The following is an 18,409-nucleotide window of genomic DNA, read 5'->3' on the forward strand; positions in this document are numbered from 1 at the left end:
GTAAAAAACAAAGCCCATCTGGCCTGACGGGGGTTTAGTCTCTTTGCTTCCTTCAGATACTGTAAGTTCTTATGGTCTGTTAACACTACGAATGGGTGTCTGGCCCCCTCTAACCAATGTCTCCACTCCTCAAGTGCAAGTTTGACTGCTAAAAGTTCTCGATTCCCAATGTCATAATTGCTCTCTGCTGAGGACAACTTCTTCGAGAAGAAAGCACAAGGCATGGGTTTGGTTGAATTTTCTTGATGTTGTGAGAGTATGGCTCCGACTCCTGCAGTCGATGCATCAACTTCCAGGATGAATACTTTATCAGGGTTTGGATGACAGAGCAATGGGGCCGTTGTAAAAGCTGTCTTCAAGGCGGTGAATGTTCTTTGCGCCTCTGGATTCCAATTGAGGACTTTGGGTTTTCCTTTCAGAAGGGAGGTCAATGGGGCTGTCATCATACTATACTTATCAATGAATCGACGATAGAAGTTCGCAAAACCAAGAAATTGTTGTAACTCTTTCACAGATTTGGGAACGGGCCATGTGGTGATTGCACTGATTTTACTATCATCCATTTCCACCCCTCTCCTGCTCAGACGATATCCCAGAAAGTGGACAGATTCCTGATGAAATGTGCACTTCTCCGCTTTGAGGAACAGTGAGAATTCCCGAAGTCGTTGGAGCACCTGAGAGACGTGGTGTTGATGGTCGGAGGGATTTTTGGAGAAAATGAGGATGTCATCGATATAGACTAACACAAAACGATTCAAGAAGTCTCGAAGCACCTCATCCATAAAACTCTGGAAGACTGAGGGAGCATTTACCAACCCATAAGGCATAACCAGATACTCGTAGTGCCCTGCTGGTGTTATGAATGCTGTTTTCCACTCATCCCCTTCCCGAATTCTGATCAGGTTGTAGGCACTCCTCAAGTCCAGTTTGATGAAAATGGTAGCCTCTCTGAGCTGTTCCAGAGCAGAAGGCACAAGCGGGGGGATAGCTGAACTTAACCGTGATCTTATTTAGGGTTCGGTAATCTATACAAGGCCTTAATCCTCCATCCTTCTTAGGGACAAAAAAGAAACTGGTAGCTGCAGGAGAAGTAGAAGGTTGAATGTACCCCTGCTGTAGGGGCTCTTGGACATATTTCTGCATGGCTTCTTGTTCTGGAATGGATAAGTAGTATATTCGACCTCTGGGAACAGGCTCACCCGGCATTAACTCAATAGCGCAGTCCCAAGGTCTTTGTGGAGGTAGTTTGGAGGCCTCCACAGGGCTAAATACATCGGCAAAGGAAGAATAGCATGGAGGTGTGATCACTGAAAGTTTCCCTTTGGGACTTTCAATTGAGGTCGAATTCACGTGGACTGAGTTAGATAATTCATTTGTGATTTGAGGATGATCATTTAAGCATGTTAAGAAGCACTTGCAACCCCAGCAAATTTAAACCCGTTTTCCAGTCGATCTCAGGTTGATGACGAATCAGCCACGGACGACCTAGGATAATGTCTGTTTGACAATTTTCAAGAATAAAAGGATGAAAACACTCCTGGTGGTCTCTCTCTACACACAATGTAACTGGTTTGATCTGGTAGTTGACATACCCTTTATTGATGATCTCTCCAGTTACGGCGTGGATGGAGTATGGCTTCGGAATGGTGATCCTCTTGAGGTTGAGTCTGGACGATAATTCTCCCAAGATGAAATCCCCTGCAGACCCGGAATCAATAATGGCAGAGACTGAAACGTTGAAACTAGGAGACATTAATGTCACTGAGATCGTGAGTGGAGAGGATACGGAGGGGTATTTAAAATCGAACTCACCATCATGCGAGGAGGACGAGATGGACATAATCGTAGAAAATGGCCTGGATTTCCACAATATAAACAGAGCTTGAGTTCATAGCGACGTTTCCTCTCTGCTTGGGATAATCTGCTGGTTTCAACTTGCATCCGCTCCACCCCTTGTGTTTCCACTTGTTCAGTGAGATTCATATGAGAAGTGAAAACCTGGTTCGGAATTTCATGGTAACAAACTTGGGATCGCTGATCTACTCGTAGGGCTTGCTGCATGAATTTTTCTAACCCCATGTTGTCATCATAAATGGCTAGTTGTAGACGGAGTGTGGGATTAAGCCCCCTTCGAAACACTGTGATGAGTGCCTTCTCGTTCCACCCACTAGCTGAGGCCAGGGTTCTGAATTTAAATGAATACTCAGACACTGAATCTTTACCCTGTCTGAGTTGCAGGAGCTGATCGCTGACGGAGGAATCTCCCACTGGCCGGCCGAACACCTCTTTAAAATGTGTTAGAAAATTCTGTAAGGTTGCTGTAACTGGAGTTTCCTGGAACCAGAGGGTTTCTGCCCATCTCAGAGCTGACCCGGATAATTGTTGCACAATAAAAGATATCTTGGATCTCTCTGTGGAATATTGATGTGGTTGCTGTTCCAGGGCCAGTGAACATTGAAGCAGAAAACCATTGCAATCCTCCGCCCTGCCAGAGAAGGGCGCTGGTCTAGATGTCGGGCTAGTAACATACATCAGCGAAGGAGTGGATGATGCGGAAGCGTTGGAATTGCCAGCTGTGCTCAGCGGTGGAGTGGTTTCTGGTTGTGTTGGATCCATGACGGTATTTTGGTCAAGCCTTCTGTCAGGATACACACTCGGAGACAAGGGAAGTGAATCCAAACACAGTGTTTATTTACAAGAATAAAGTGCAAGATGAGTGATTAGGTGAATCTGTGGCAAAGTTGGTAGCGTTCACCCGATGCATTGGAGGTAAGCAGGTTAGTATCCGCGATGCAATACATTGTATCGTAGTGGACAAAGGTCATTAAGACTTGGTCTTTTTCCCTCACAGGAACAGACAGCTTGGATGGAAACAGAGTCTGAGGATACACAGGAGCTGGGAGATCAGACCAGGGATCATATAGCGGATCTGGAAGAAGATCAACAGAGACACAGAATTTAACAATCTTCAGATAAGTATACTTCTCTCCGCGAACTTGGAATGGGGTATGAAGATAAGCAGGTAAGTGGTGTGTCCTATTCAAGGCTTGACGTTGGAGTGCTGTTGTGAGATGGGTTTTATGTGCTGGAAAGTGACGGTGCTGATTGGGAACAGGTGCTGATCAATACTCAGGTGAGTGTGAACGCTGACTGGTGGATGGGACCGAGCTTGATTGGTCCCTAACAACCATTCATTTGGGAATTAAATATTCCATGGAGGGATATAAAAAGATTTTAAAATAAATATGGTGGGTAACTCGAACCGGGGGTTTACAGATCACAATGCAAGTGAGAGAAGTCTCATATTACGGCCATCATGATCACGGAGGACAACATCCCGGATCAACACTGTTCATGTACTGCAGAGTATGATTAAATGAATGTACATTTAACTAGTATGATATGGAGAGGCACTGAAATGTACACCTTATGTGTTTTTGACTTACACTGTACATGGTGTGTGAACAGTTTGCTATTTAGGTTTGTAATAGCATTGACTCACTAACTTTAACATTATCTGGCTTTAGCCAGATATACCTTGCTGAAATGCAAGATGACATTAACGTTTTGCTTGAGCAGTTGAAAATTGCAACTTAATGAGAAGTATGACGACCAGAAAATGAACGTTTTTGTCTTCATTGGTATTGGGGTTGAATGCTTTGGGACATTTTGCTCTGTTTTGTTTGGGTTTAGGAAATGTAATAAAATAAATTCTATTGCCCATCCTCTCAGGATATCTGGAATCAGTGTTACAAGTACCACAGGCACATAGTTCTTTCCATTTTCGTAGCATAAACACCATTGAAGCAATGAATGCTTCTGATCTTCCAATGTTTCTCTTTGGCTCTGAAAGTGACAAAGTGACATACAGCCAAGTATGGTGACCCATACTCAGAATTCGTGCTCTGCACACAGCAGTGAACACACACACAACATGAACACACACTCGGAGCAGTGGGCAGCCATTTATGCTGCGATGCCCGGGGAGCAGTTGGGGGTTCGGTGCCTTGCTCAAGGGCACCTCAGTCGTGGTATTGCCGGCCTGAGACTCAAACCCACAACTTTAGGGTTAGTAGTCAAACTCTCTAACCATTAGGCCACGACTTCCCCTGAAATATAAAGATGTCCGAGTTCCACTCCCTGTGCAACTTATACTCGACTGCCATTGCTTCATCTACGTTCGATGGGTGGGGCTTACCAATAGGTCAATTCTGGCTCCCACAGATTGATTATGTGCCCATGTGGAACACAGATTAGTCCTGTCACTGTAAGATGTTACTCCTAATTTCAGCTCGTTAGGTGTATAAGACATTTGTCCACATAATCTGTATCTATTTCAACCACTCCCATCACCATGGGCAAGAACAAAGAGCTGTCAGAGACAAGATTTTAGATCTGCACAAAGCTGGAATGGGCTACAAGACCATCAGCAAGAAGCTTGGTAAGAAGGAGACAACTGTTGGTGTGATTTTATTTTGTGTGTGTGTATATATATCCATTTATTATTTTAATTTTGCTATACTCAAAACGTTTGCACTACTCAATTTGTTTTGGCAGTTCTAGGTTATGAAAATACCACAACATGAAATGCTTCCAGTCCAGACAAGAACTATAGTCCTTTGTTACTGTTTATTTCCTTGGTGTATATACTGTATGGTTAAATAGATGTGAGTCAGCTCCACACACAATTCAGTATGGAGATATTACAATGTCATTGCTGTTGGTTACTTTTTGAATCCTGAATATTCTGTCAGTGTAAGTTAATAAGAGACTTTGATCTAGTGCAAGTCTGCAAGTGCAAACATGCCTTTTGGGACAGAGCCAAAGAATAGTGTGATCACACCTTTACTTGCCCACTGCTGCTGTGAGACTCCTGCTCTGAGATGCTGCTCTGGTGGAGAGACAGGTCCTCCACATCATGTTAAATTTACACCAGTGGCATACAGTAATAGACTTTAAAGGGTCTCTTGCTTCTTGATCCACAATTATTAGTAGGTTGGAGCATGTGGTACACGAGGATCCTGGGAAATCTGATAACGGGTTCCGAATGTTGAAGAAAATGGGACACAGACCATGTGTCGGCGTGATTCCCATTAAAAAGATGACTGGTTATTCAGTAATTTAAATCTTACATATGAGGTGATACTGAGTATTTAACAGGATAGTTCACAGAAAAATGAAAATTTTCTCTCCATTTATCCACCCCATCCAACAGAGTGTCAATTCACAAGTGTGTTTTCCCCCATGCATATGTCATTATGCAACAGGAAGCTTGCACACCAGGGGTCGGTTGCACCAGCCCTAGACTACAGGTTGTACAGTAAAATAAAATAAAATAAAATAAAATAAAATAAAATAAAATAAAATAAAATAAATAAAATAAATAAAATAAATAAAATAAAATAAAATAAAATAAAATAAAATAAAATAAATCAGCATTTGGATCATATGTAAATTGTGCTAGTTTATTTCACAATATTAGATCGAAAGATCAGAAAAAGCCCACATACACTGGCCCACAGACCCTCTCCTCAAAAGAAACCAGGACAGAAGTGTTTGAAAGTGGACAGATGAGACAGATTAAAGCATCAAGTGTGAACTGGAATGTGTCTCCTTCATCTACTTGTGATCTGATCAACCAAAACGCATCTTAATACCAGGTGTAAACAGGGCTTTGGTATTAAGATTCAGCTATCTGTGATAAACAGTTGACCAAAATATATAATAAATGGGGACAGCTTTCAGCTGGTTCAGAATGATTGTGGTGCAAAGGAAATCTACTGAAATTACAAATCATGAAAACAATATAATTTTATCCTACTGTAAAATGGATTTATAACACAAATAAAATTGAATTTCACAAAACAAACTATCTTTATCACAGTTTATAGTGCACAGCCAGGGCTCAGAGAAACAGACCAACCAGTTAAAAAGCAAAGTTTAAATAAATTATCAAGACATAAATTACCTTTTTTTTTCTCCCTTAGTGTTATAGTATGCTATAATTTAAATGTATTTTAATGTTGAATGTGACAAAAGAGTAAATATGATTTTGTGCCTAAAATATAATTTGAATAAAACAATTGTTTACCAAAATCTAACAATAAATCAGTTAATTATATTATATTATTATATTAATTATATTATTATATTAACGTGTGTCAGCAATTTAGAACTGGGTTTGCCTCATCATCTGTGTTACAAATGTTCACTTCTCAGAAACATGTTAATGTTGTAATCAGTATTTAATGTGTAATTCTTTATAAAATGAAAATTATCTAATTTAGTAATTATTCATTATATATTAAGGAACTATCTCAATCCTAAATTTGCTATTAGTAAGTTTCCATATAGGTTAATAGTAGTACCTGGAATGTTCTACCTGCATTACTTCCTGTATAGTTAGCTATAAACGATGGAGTATTATTCTAAAGTGATATTTTGCACGTTTTTGCAGAAGAAAGCCTAAAAAAAAAGTAAGACCTACACACGAAAACCTGTAGATATATTTCAACTCTTAAAATTGCACTATGAAGCCACAGTTAGTAAGATAGTCAATATACATCAATTGATTTGTATGCCAACTAGACGGAACTACACCTGGATTGTTTAATGGACTGACTTTCCCCCCTTCCTCTTCTTTTGTACACCACATCTCTCTAGCATTCAGCAGAGACAGCAGATGACAACCTCTATTTGATCTGGGCTGTCTCTGAGCAGAGTCCTCTAAAGCAGCACAACTCATTTCAGTCCACTGAGTGTGTCAGTTACACATCAAAGTGAAAGCTCCACAATGGCTCATATCTAGTAACCCATAGAAACATTCCAACACACAAAGAGCTTCAAAGAGCCTTGTAGCTGAGCTTCCCACTGCACTGCAGCTGCCTGTATGAATGCATCTGTGTTAACATTGTGCGAACACACAGGAAATACCGAGGATTTAACCATTTTAAACTAAAGGAGTTAAGCATTTTTACTAACCAGTGGCCAATAAATGAGAAATTTAGAGTCTTGTTTTAAAGAGTAATATTATAGCAACAATTTCTATGTATTGTAAAAAAAAAAAAAAAAAAAAAAAAAAAAAAAAACTGTTGTTTGCAATTAAAATAATATATCATACATACAGTATGGTGAATATGCCGGTTGTCGAATATATTACATATGGTGGTCATTCACCCTTAGTATGTTGTGACATGCTAAAGCCTGTCGAACATAAAAAAATAAAAATAAAATAAAATAAAAAACAGCTCTGAAGAACACCAAATGCTGGTTATGCCTATAAAGCACTTTCAAAAGAAGGGCTATGGAAATGCTGAATGATTGCAAAATCATACAAGCACTGCTTTTGCTACTCATTATTGCCCCTTGTGTAATCAAGTCTATTCTTATAAAATCATTTGATCATCTGTCCTCCAAACGGAATAACAATGTTACCATGGCTTCACATAAAGTCGACCATTCCGACACAGTGAGACACCGGATAATGATTGTTTTGCTTCTTTTCTTTTCACTCCGGCTTCATGCTGCTGATTATTTAATTACTGTTTACACAGCCACTTGGTCTGAATGTCCTGATATCCCATGGAGCAAAAATACTCTTGGCGTAAAACTGGTCAAATGTGTCGATTTGCTTATTCAATCAAATCCAAAATATTGGGAAGCACAGTGTTCATTAATGTTTGATTTCTGCTGAAAATACTAGGGAAACCATCTAGCACTGCAAAACAATGGTTTATCAAATAGAGTACAGTAAGTATTTTGCCAGAACTTGGATGTGCTGAGGGCATATAAAAGCTGTTGTCTTGCCAGAGTCATGATCCCAGTCCTCCTTTCTCTCTCCTACTTTATTCTCTGCACTATACTGACCTATAAACAAATATGAAAAGTAAATAAAGAATAATTCTAGGAATTTTACTGAAGCAACTTTTCATTTGGTTGGTTATTCACATCACACCTACATATGGCAGAGGTTGTACAGTACTGTGCCATTGGGTCTGATAATATATCGACTAACTTTTCGACCACAGAACAAAATGCAAATGTGTGTATGAATGTATGAATTAAACTGTAAAGAATGATGGACTGTAGATGCTTTGTATATAATTTCTGCAAGATATTTTTAATGGCTTTTAAAAAGTGATAGGGACAAAATCCTGATTTGACTAAAAGAAGTGGGAATATGTCTTACCCATCCCACACACAAATTACACATATGTTCTTTACTAAAGGACATTCTCTCTTTAAAGCAATTTTGTAATAATATTAATAAACATATATTCAAATTAATTATTACATTTTTTTTCTGTATTTTTGATCAAATAAATGCAGGCTTGATGAGCAGAAGAAACTTCTTTCAAAAACATTAAAAATAGTAATGTTTCCAAACTTTTGACCTGTACTGTATAATCAGCATTGACTATATAATAGATAGATAGATAATATATATATATATATATATATATATACTGTATATATAGACAGATAGATAGATAGATAGATAGATAGATAGATAGATTGGACAAACTTATGATTTAAGACCCAACCACATCTGGTTTAATCCAAATACAGATACTGGCTTCGCTGCACATCTCCTATAAGGAGCGCTTTGTGGTTTTTGGTGCTAATTTTCGTGGTGGATTGGTTTTTGGTGCTAATTTTCGTGGTGGATTTATGCTCATTTTCTAGTAGTAGCTAGAGCATTGCTAGGTGATTGCTTGGTTGGTGTCTAGATGGTTCCTTTAGTGAATCAAACACTGTCTACCTGCAAAAAACAGTAAACATGTTTGTAAAAAGTATTAGTATACCTATCCTGCACAATTTGTGGTATCATTCATGTCCATAGTACAACCATTCAGGGTGAGTTACACCATGAAGTTTTGTCATCTATGAAATTACATTGCTTCTTGCATGTTTTGCAACATACTAAATTGAGCCATGAGTGAGTTTTATCTGCTCAGGTTTTTTTTTTTTTTTACATAGATAGGTTGTTATTCAGATTGCAGCAGTTCGTAAATGGTTCTAAATGGTTAATAGTTTTGTTTAAAAATAATGTATCACCTACATTAAACCCTAGCCTAAACCAACCAATAGTGTTAACAAAAGCAAACTAAAGCATCAGCTCCATTTTAGCTTTCTTCTACAACTATTTACTTACTTTTATCAACATATCCCGAGGACCAGGTACCAGATTAGCTACCTTTCAAGTTTACTACACCAGCAAGACCTTACGTATGGTACTGATTTATGCAAAGGTCCAAATGTAGTAGTTTACAAATCATGCACTATGGTAAAAGTTTCTGTAAAACAATTGCACATTCGTCAACCAATCAGATTGAAGTATCCAATGGCCCCCTAGTGTAAGTCTTTAATAATCAATAACCTACCCCTGTAATCAGAATTTGTACTATCCGAAGAATGTTAGTGGTGTTTTTCCTCCAATAGTGTTCAATTCAGCTGAAAACAGAATTTTGCATATATTAGGTACTCTCTTTATGAGATTAGGTTTCTTTTTATGAATTGAATGCTTTTGCATTCTCACCCAGTCTGCTCATACTTAATAAACCACTTCAACTTTCCTTCAGATAAAAAAAAAAAAATAATAAAATAAACAAATAATATTTAAATAAATAAATAAATAGTACAGAGACTTTTTCCTTTTTTTTTTTTTTTTTTTTTTTGATGCCACTCACCCAATATGAAATAACACATCTCAGCTATAGTCTTTAATTACTACACTACTGTGGAATTTGGGTAGGGTGCAGACTATTGGCTCTCAATGAACTGACAAAACCAACCATGAACAGCTGTCAATGCAGCCACAGGGGATCGGTGTGTGAGAGTGTGAGAGAGATGCCAATAAAGCTTCTAGGATTCTTGAGCTGGTGTGCATCTGTTGGGGGAGGGGTTCACATTTGGCTCCTTGTAGTCATGCAGTTAAGACATTTTTCCAAAATTTCATGACCTATACCAAAGCTGTATCTTATAAAGAGGCCCAGCTGGTCCTGAAATTTGGTTGTTTGGTGTTATAAACAAAGCTTGCATCAGACATCGAAAGGAATCAAAATAAAAGCTTTTGTGAAAATAAATAAATAAATAAATAAATAAAACATTACTGGTGGATGGTAGATTTAACGCAGGTTATCAAATCACCCGGTACACCTCATTGTAGCACAAAAGACTTCTGCCCTCTTGCTCAGCAGGTGCTGTAGCATTTAAATCTAATCAGTCATATTTCAATGCTGCACTTTTGGTCTGTGCTGTTGGAATGGATTTTGTAACGTGTCTCAATCTAAGTTTATCCGCACAGCATATATGAGAAGTAACAGATGCCATATTTAATTAAAATGCATAAATTTTCATCCTGGATGATGTGGCTCCGGCTATGAATAAAAAAAGTTAATGATGATGAAACATGGTCAAAGTGTAAGAAAATTATGTCTCAGGCTAACCTAAGGGACATGACATTAAGAGTGTATTTTAAAGAAGAGGTCTTGTAACCACCTCAATTCATTTATCATGACTATAAGCTAAATTTCTGTTTTGATATGTTTTGTCTATTAATATTGATTGTAATTTACCAGAGGTGAGTGTCTCCATTGAGGACTGAAACGTGTTTTTTTTTTTTTTTTGATCACCAGAGATCTATCCATGTCATAAGGAACAAGCTTTTACCAGTGTAATGATGACATAATCTGGACAACAAATCTGCAATTTGTACAATCTAAAGGTTCCTGCAAGAATGAAATATGGCCCTGCTGCGCAACTGTAATAAATGAATAAATATTATAAACGGTTTGATATTAGAATCGTGTTAATTTAATTGGTGTACAATTATAAAAGCTGCTCCACTAGCATTTCTACATTCGATTTATGACATTATAGCATTTTATTTCTGACAAAAGTATTTGAGTCTATACACCAAACTGAATCGACACCGAATATCACGTCGAGTAAAATATAGTATCACATTAAATACAGTCGATATTCCTCCAGCGTGATGACACCTGGAGGTTAAAATGGAATAAATTGTTGAGCAACAAGTCAATACTGAATCAAATTAAAAAGAACCTACTACGTGGAAATATATATGAAGTTGCGATGGCACTTCAATGTAGTTCATGATCCTTTCAAGGGGGAAAAGCGCATGCAACCGTTTTGTGCAGGAGTGTCGCCTACCTGAGTCCGAATACCTCGGCCTGGCAAGGTCTCGGAAATAATAAATGAAATCCAAACAGTTTTCGTTCTGAACCTCTCCCTTAGAACAAAGATCCGATAAGAGTTCTAGTGCTTTTTGACAAATCTCGTCCTCTCTGTCGACAGGCATTTCCCACCAGCATCCTTCTGGATTGTGGAGCTTCTAAAGCGCAATCCTCCCACAGAGAAACATCATCTCACGGACGGCATCCCACTCTCACGGACAAACCCGGCTTTCTGTAATGGTAATTTTATTTATTTATTTATTTATTTTCTGTCAGGATTTATTCGACACGGTGAAGTTCTTGCGTGATGTGAAGCCAAGTCGCGACGCGAGTGGAGTCAGAAATGAAAAGCCACCGGTTGAATCACACGCGCGAACTGAAGTGTGAGGCGCTCGCTGTCCACGCTCGCCGTGGTGCTGAAAACAGTGCGCATGCTCACTCTCAGCGCCCGATCGCCACGTAATTACTCATCAGCACGAGCGCAATCATTCTGTGTTTCTTGGTCCAAAGCGAGTTAGTAGCCTACTAGCCTACGCTAATACGTTGCTTTTACTCATTTAAACAGGAACTGACCTGATTTATGGTCTGAGAATGTATTCAATATCAATATGAGTGGCCACACGTGAAACAATGTGAAATCAATTAAATATCTGATTAATCTAAATTAAGAATTTTGCAGATAACTGACACAGATCCACAGCTAATTAATTGTCAGCTTATCAGTGTTTGCTAGCAGTGTAAATGGTGAAACAGCCTCTTGATATCTGGAAGATGAGCCTTTAAATCTTTAAACAATTTTGGTATCAATTTGTGTGCTGTGTGTGTGTGTGTGTGTGTGTGTGTGTGTGTGTGTGTGTGTGTGTGTGTGTGTGTGTGTGTGTGTGTGTGTGAGAGAGAGAGAGAGAGAGAGAGAGAGAGAGAGAGAGAGAGAGAGAGTATTTATCTGTGTATTTTCCTTAGATTTAACATTCAGCTGACTTTAGATTTATGAATAGAAGCAAAGAAAACCTAGTATATTTGAGACAACATTGATTAAAACTGTGCCAGAATCAAACGTCTTTGTCTTTTTGTCACCCTCAGTCTGCAATTACCAAAAGACTGTCTTGAAGTGACAGTGGGGTGTATAAGACCAGTGTGTACAGAAGTGCACAGACCTTGTCCAGCACCAGTAATGAAGATGCATGTACCTTGGTGGAGAGCAAAGCCTTCATCACACACTTCCTTTAGAAGAAAATACATCATCGTTGATATTGAGGTCATCTTTACAGAGGTGAAAAAGTGCAAAATGTGAAATAAAAATCAATAAATCTAGAAGAGGACAAACTATAAAGTTTATGTTGTTTACTCAAGTTTTGGCAACTCTCTAAGCAGAAGCCCATCCTTGGCATGTCCTATAGTAAACATGATTCATTAGACAGCCTCTGTGCCCAGCAGTATTTTAATAGTTTAAACACTTTAAACTATTGCTGTTTGCCTCTGAATGCCCAACACAGGCTCATAAGGAAATCAAATCTCTTGTTCTGGTTTGAAAACATCAATCATCAGTTTTTTTTTTTGTTGTCAACTATAGTTACTATAGTTATTATTAAAAAAAATAATAATAATAATAAATAAAAAATACTATGTTTCTATTTCTGTTTCTGTGTCTGTTTTTTTTTTTTTTTCTCTCTCTCTCTCCAGTTTATTTGCTTGGAATGTCTACACTGTGGCTCCAAAAAAATGACAAAAACACAATAAAAGTATCATAACAGTGATCCTTCAGCTCCTTGCTATTTTTAGACTGAAATCTGACTTCATATGATAGCTTTGTGTGAGGAATATTGTTAAATGGTTAAAATTACACAAAAGGAAAGCTGAGAATCACAGAGAAGAATCTCAATGACAGAACTCACCTTAAAGGTTTATTAACCCATGCAAATGTCAAGAAAATACCAGATGCATTCAATAAACAAGACAGTTTAGCTTCAGTAAACAAAGCTAATTATAAAGAGTTTTTAATTTATTTTACAAATGTTAAGAATATATATATATATATATATATATATATATATATATATATATATATATAAATATATATATATATATATATATATATATATATATATATTTGGTTCATAAACAGCACTAATGTCACTGGATAAAATACACCCACACTATCTTTGTATTCAGGCTACTACTAATATATATGCTATGTACTGTGTTAATATTAAACATCTTTTCAAATAAACCATACAGTATCAGCCAAAGCCATGTATGATTTATTTATTTATTTATTTATTTATTTTGGCATGATGTGAAGGAAAAGCAGCTAAAAATCTGATTCAAATTATTAGTTAACTAATGGTGTCTATTTTGAAAAATTACTGATAGCATATAAGTAGCTCTTCATTAATACAATCACTCACACTCTTTTCCGAGGTACTAGACATTTCCGAGGTTTAGCCTTGCTTTGGGCAAATGTTCCCATCAAAAGGCCTGGTTTCACAATACTGACACCATGCATGTACAGGTGTAACTTGTGCAAATTATGATAAGAGCTTTTAAAAGGATGAAAAAAGTATCTGTAATTAAAACTGTTTTCCCCAAGAATCTGAAGAAAAATGGTTGTCATCACACTAATAAATCCTTAGATGCTGAACTTAAAGTATCCATGCAATGTGCTGTACACTGATAAGCTGATAAATTCTTGGCTGCCAGTTAATACCTGGAAGCTATAAAGAAATCTCTGATGGTATTTTAACAGTCTAATATTGCTTTACAGATTTTCAGTCCCGGATAAATCACAGGTTACTCTGCAGTTTATGAATATGTATACAATTTAATATATTCTTAATTGGCATGGTAATGTTATCTCTTCCAGATTAACTCTGAAGCTTGTAAGAGATTGTTTAATAAAAACGGAGACTCAGATGCACAATGAAACTGAGATACACATTTCCCTGAGGATGGATTGCAGTCTCATTCATAAAGTCTAGCATATAAACCTAGACAGATATTCATGAATGTCAGCCAACACAAATAATTTATCATACATGATGGACTGGCGATGTATCCAGTGTGCTTCCCTGTCTATGGCTGAGACAATGGAATGGGCATTATTTTCACAATCTAGTGCATGTATTAAAATACCACAAATGCTGCATGTCTTTACACACATCAAGATTTATCCAAGTTAGACTGCTGTTTTGGAGAGGGAAAACAAAACCAATTAATTACTAATTAATTAATTTTAGAAAACTTTATTTATGAGTAATGCCAACTTATTTTATTTAAATCCATTTAAAATAACAAATACACTAACTATTAACTATAGCAACAGCACACATACGCATGCTAACTAACTAACACAGATCACTGCATGGTGGTTATTGCTTTTAATATAAAGCAACATTCAGTTAACATACTGTATATGTTCACCACAATGGTAACTTCCCCAAATCAGCAAAATAACAGAAATCACTATAAATTCCAACATATCAGAACATTCCACACTAACAAATCTCCTTCTATATTAAATTTGTGCAAAAACACATCAAATAACTGTTAATTTCAAAATTGACTTTCATTATACAGTCCGTATTACAGCATTGTTGGATTTTTTGAGCTACAGTACTGTGCAAAAGTCTTAGGCTATTACTAAATCAACATTTGTTGTGACCACCCTTAACATTTAAAACAGCTTTTATCCTAGGTATACTTGCACATAGTTTTTTTTTTTTTTTTTTTTTTTTTTTTAGGTAGTGTGAGGTGTCGTGGAGATGTTGCCACAGTTCTCTGGTTACAGTCTGTGTCCGTTTTTTTTTTTGTTTGTTTGTTTTTTTGATTCATCATGTCTTGATTTGATGATGGTGAGATCAAATCACAGTGTGGAGCATACTAGCTGCTGTCAGACTCCTTATGTATATGAAAATCTTACTGGATTATAAAAATAAATGGCAAAAGGAATATGTGAAAATGTAAACTGAGATTTCCCACTGACACATTACAGCAAAAGACTAAATAACTGGCTTAAAACCATTTTTTTTGGGGGGGGGGGCGGTTGGTGAAAATACTAATGGCCTCAAACTTGTGGACATCACTGTATATTATGGCAGAATTTTCACTGTAGGGTGAGGTATTTCTTTATGAATCTGGCTATATTAATATATGCCTTATAAATACATTTTGAAAATGGATTCTCTTTCTTACAATGCCTGCTCTCTGTTCAGCGGGGTGCAGCATAACCCTCCCCAAGGCCTGTCAACACCAGACTCCCAACTGAGGGCTGATGGAAGCAGAGCTGCCAACCCCGTCAGTGGGGTGGTACCTCCAGAGTGTTGTAGGTTACTGCACCTGTTAACATTGCTGCTCACTCTTTGGGGAAAATGTTCACACATCTGCCTGTGTGTGTGATGTGACAACTTGTTTCATAGCAACAATCACTGTGGCCTTGATGAATGCTTGCAAAGGGCTTTATTCTATACAGATATTCCTAGCCTTGAGATAAAGCTCGCTAGACTAAATCTGTTTGTGCAGTGCTGCCTTTTACGACGTGAACTGCTCTTGAGAGTCACAAAATGCCACATTATTATGTTTACTGAACTGCAGTTTGTCTTCCTTCTCACAAAGACATTTACGCTCAAAAGTAACATGATCCGTCTGGAGCTTTTCAGCATAGCAAAGACAGCCTCTGCAGAATCTTAAAGAAAAACATAAGGAAGAGTTCCCAGCCTCTATTGAACCACTGAAATTGATTTAATTCAACTACTGGACTCTCTGTTGGTCATTGATATAATTTATTGACCATTTCTGTGTAGGTGTCTTACAATGTGTTGAGTCAGGTAAAGGCAAAATAACAAGCCACTGACCTGGTAACAGCCTCAAAGGGCTCTGCAAGGAATCGTGGCATGGTGATGTATGGGAAAAGAGACAAGTCTGTCCTGTGGCAGTTCTGCAGACATAGTGGTCACTGACCAAATCGTATGACATTTTTATATATATTATTTTTTGCAGAGTGGATTCATGTTATTAAAGACTCCACAAATTCCAATCTTGGGTCATTGCTTTTGAATATCTTCATTTCTTCTGTAGAACATGAACAAAGACATTGCAGAGTGTCAAAGCTGCTCTTTTCCACACTTACATGGGTAAATGGTGCTGTTGTGCTCCAAAAAAAAAAAAAAAAAAAAAAAAGTAAGAAAAAATAAAGAGAAAAAGAGTCCAAAAGTAAGATACCATAGCATGTGTGCCATTTTCTTAGGTATTTTAAGTATTAAGTATATAAAAAAAGTCTTTATTAATCATTACTGTGCCTCTACAATCATAATTTATGTAAATAGGAATATTTTTAATAAAATATGCACTGGTGTGCATTTAAACTGGAAACTTTAGTGAATTACTTCAGTATAGGTAAACAAAAAACAAAGACAAAAAAATTGTAGGTAGAGACATGAGGTGCCATGTTTGAAATAAACATTAGCATGTATGAGATTTCACAGCTTAGGCAGAGGATAAAATTTTCAGTATGTAATGACTTACATTTTGGTTTACTCCTCAAAAAAAAAAAAAAAAAGAAAAACTATTGATAATTAATATAGTCTACTTTTTATGTCTGGAGCTTAAAGGGTTAGTTCACCCAAAAATCAAAATCCTGTCATTAATTACTCACCCTCATGTTGTTTCAAACCCGTAAGACCTTCATTCATCTTCGGAACACAAATGAAGATATTTTTGATGGAAGTGGAGAGCTGTCTGACCCTGCATAGACAGCAACGCAACTGTAATGTTCCCAAGTCCAGAAACGTAGCAAGAGCTGTAAAATAATCCATGTGACATCAGTGGCTCAACCGCAGTTATACAAAGCTACCAGAATACTTTTTGTGCGCATAAAAAAAAAAAAGACAACAATGCGTCTCCTCCGCATCACACTAGTGCCATTTTAGAGAATATCCGTAAACGTATGCTGTTCTGTTTTGGATCTGTTTCTTACATTGTTGTGAGTTAATATGAACGGAAACAGTGTATCCGGCGTGATGCAGCTGAAACAGAACAGCATACATCCAGAGGATATTCTCCAAAATGGCACTAGGGTGATGCGGAGGAGACAAATTGTTGAATAAAGTTGATTTATCTTTTGCGCACAAAAAGTATTCTTGCAGCTTTGTATAATTGCGGATGAGCCACTGATGTCACATGGATTATTTTACAGATCTCTTGCTACGTTTCTGGACTTGGGAACATTTCAGTTGCGTTGCTGTCTATGCAGGGTCAGACAGCTCTCAGATTTCATCAAAAATATCTTAATTTGTGTTTCCAAGTTGAACGAAGGTCTTACGGGTTTGAATCGACACAAAGGTGAGTAATTAATGACAGAATTTTAATTTTTGGGTGAACTAACCCTTTAATTAGCCACTATGAATCATCATTGACAGTTGAAAAAGTGCATGAGGGTGGGTAAATTATGACTGATTATTATTGTTATTATTATTATTATTTTTACAGTTACTGTTATTATTATTGTGGGGTATACTATTACTTTAGATTTCATCATGAGAACTGTAGCTACTATTATCACATTTCATGTTAGTGCTGCTTTCGAATATTGCACAGGGTTTAACATGTTACAGTACTTTACAGCTACAGCCCCTGTATATTTTTTGATATATGAGAAAAAGGAGCTTAGGTATTCCATTTTACTTTGTTTCTTTCTGCAAACTAACTGGAAGTGCAAACAGCGTGGAAGGCACATCCATGTTTACAAATTAATGAATAATTCACAAATAGTTCATCACTTATTTAAAACTCGTGTTGTACTCACTGTTGTACACAGGACATGGCAGGATGAGTGCTCATTAAAAAACTCATGGCACTCTGAAATCCAATAGATTTTCATTGCAGAACTGCTATTGTGTCAGGTTGGTTGCTATATACAGTATATGAATACATGTAATGACTAAACATGTATTCAGCTATGACTACAGTCCTTGTTTGTCACACTTATATTTTAATGCAAGAGTCATGGTAACTGAAAATTGCTGTTTTCACAGACAGGTTATGTAGGTAGGAAGGCAACAATGTATGTATGAATCTAACATTTAAATAACATAATTGAATCCCTGGGCAAGAAAGCTGCCTTTGGTCCTGAATACAGCAAAATAAAAAGCCATTATAATTTTTAGGGCTTTGCGTTTAGTTGAAGACATCAAAATAGGCTGTTTTGCAGAGGTATTTCT

General features: G+C 37.1%; 1 protein-coding gene across 1 annotated transcript in view; it reads right to left on the reverse strand.

Annotated features, from left to right (window-relative positions):
- Positions 1–11,622, reverse strand: part of LOC109109081 (synaptotagmin-9-like) — a 30,688-nt gene extending 19,066 nt beyond the window's left edge. Inside the window, exon 1 of the mRNA XM_042754508.1 lies at positions 11,176–11,622. Within this exon, the coding sequence (XP_042610442.1) occupies positions 11,176–11,323 (148 nt within the window). The 5' untranslated portion in view covers positions 11,324–11,622. The remainder of the gene's footprint in view (positions 1–11,175) is intronic.
- Between the last annotated feature and the right edge of the window lie 6,787 nt (positions 11,623–18,409).

Source organism: Cyprinus carpio, unplaced genomic scaffold, assembly GCF_018340385.1.
Source record: "Cyprinus carpio isolate SPL01 unplaced genomic scaffold, ASM1834038v1 S000006534, whole genome shotgun sequence".
Lineage (NCBI taxonomy): Eukaryota > Metazoa > Chordata > Actinopteri > Cypriniformes > Cyprinidae > Cyprinus > Cyprinus carpio.